At 51.0% G+C, this 905-nt stretch overlaps 1 pseudogene across 1 annotated transcript in view; it reads right to left on the reverse strand.

Moving 5' to 3' along the window:
* Positions 1-903, reverse strand: part of TEOVI_000508400:pseudogene — a 1,314-nt pseudogene extending 411 nt beyond the window's left edge. Inside the window, exon 1 of the mRNA in view lies at positions 1-903. This exon is cut by the window's left edge and continues 156 nt beyond it. Coding sequence covers positions 1-903 — 903 coding nt within the window.
* Positions 904-905: the final 2 nt, after the last annotated feature.

The raw sequence follows: 905 nt of genomic DNA on the forward strand, positions 1-905 counted from the left end.
TGCGGCTACCTGACCGTCTGCAGATGTGTCGCTGTCTTTGTTGCCTAGTAGTTGGAGACTTGCTGCTCGCTTTAGCTCGGGCGACATTTTCGCAGCTTCTAAAGTTGGTGGCGTTTTGGAGGCGAACATCTGCTTGAAGGCGGTCTTGCCTTTCACTGCGAAATGCAGGTAGGGATGTGTCGATCGCTTAGTGTCTGTGTCTCCTAGCGCTTCGATTATTAGTCCAGTGCCGTCTATTGTTAGTAGTCCAGCAGCCATTTTTGGAGTGTGGCCCGCTACATTTGCGCCGTTGCCGCCGCAGCTTGTATTCGCGTCGTTTAATAGGAAGCCTGTGTTTGGCGAATTGATGCCGCATTTTTTGTCTCCGTTGACTCAGCTTTCGTGGCTTACGGCATTGCAGAAACTACCAGTAAGGCCTGTTGATCAAAGCAAAGTGCCTTGTACCTGTCCTTTGTGTACCGGTTCCCATTTCAGCTTACATTTTTCCATGTCTCCAGTCAGCGCGCTTCTCCCGCTTATTGGGTTGCCGCCACCGTCGCTGCTGCTGAGATATCCGTCTGTTCTATCTGAACCATCGGCCATCAGGTCGATCCACTCACCTATTGCTCCTTGGAGTCGGCCTGAATCCCTAACTGCCGTTATTACCTGTCTTGTAGCAGCCCTGCTATAGTAATTGAACGCCTTTTCTGTTTCGTGCGCGCCAAACGTCCATAGCATTCTTTCTTCGGGAGTTGTCGGCCGTGTCAAGTTGCCTACGGCATATATTTGTACTTTCAGTAGTTTTTTGAAGTTGATTAGGCCCAACGTCGCCGCCGCTGTCAGGCTGGTTATCACCTGCGACGGCATTGTGCCAGCTTCAACTGCGGCATCGCAGATGTTCGTCCAGTATTGCTTCTTTATGGCGT

Source organism: Trypanosoma equiperdum (genome assembly GCF_001457755.1).
Source record: "Trypanosoma equiperdum strain OVI genome assembly, contig: ctg_1570, whole genome shotgun sequence".
Lineage (NCBI taxonomy): Eukaryota > Euglenozoa > Kinetoplastea > Trypanosomatida > Trypanosomatidae > Trypanosoma > Trypanosoma equiperdum.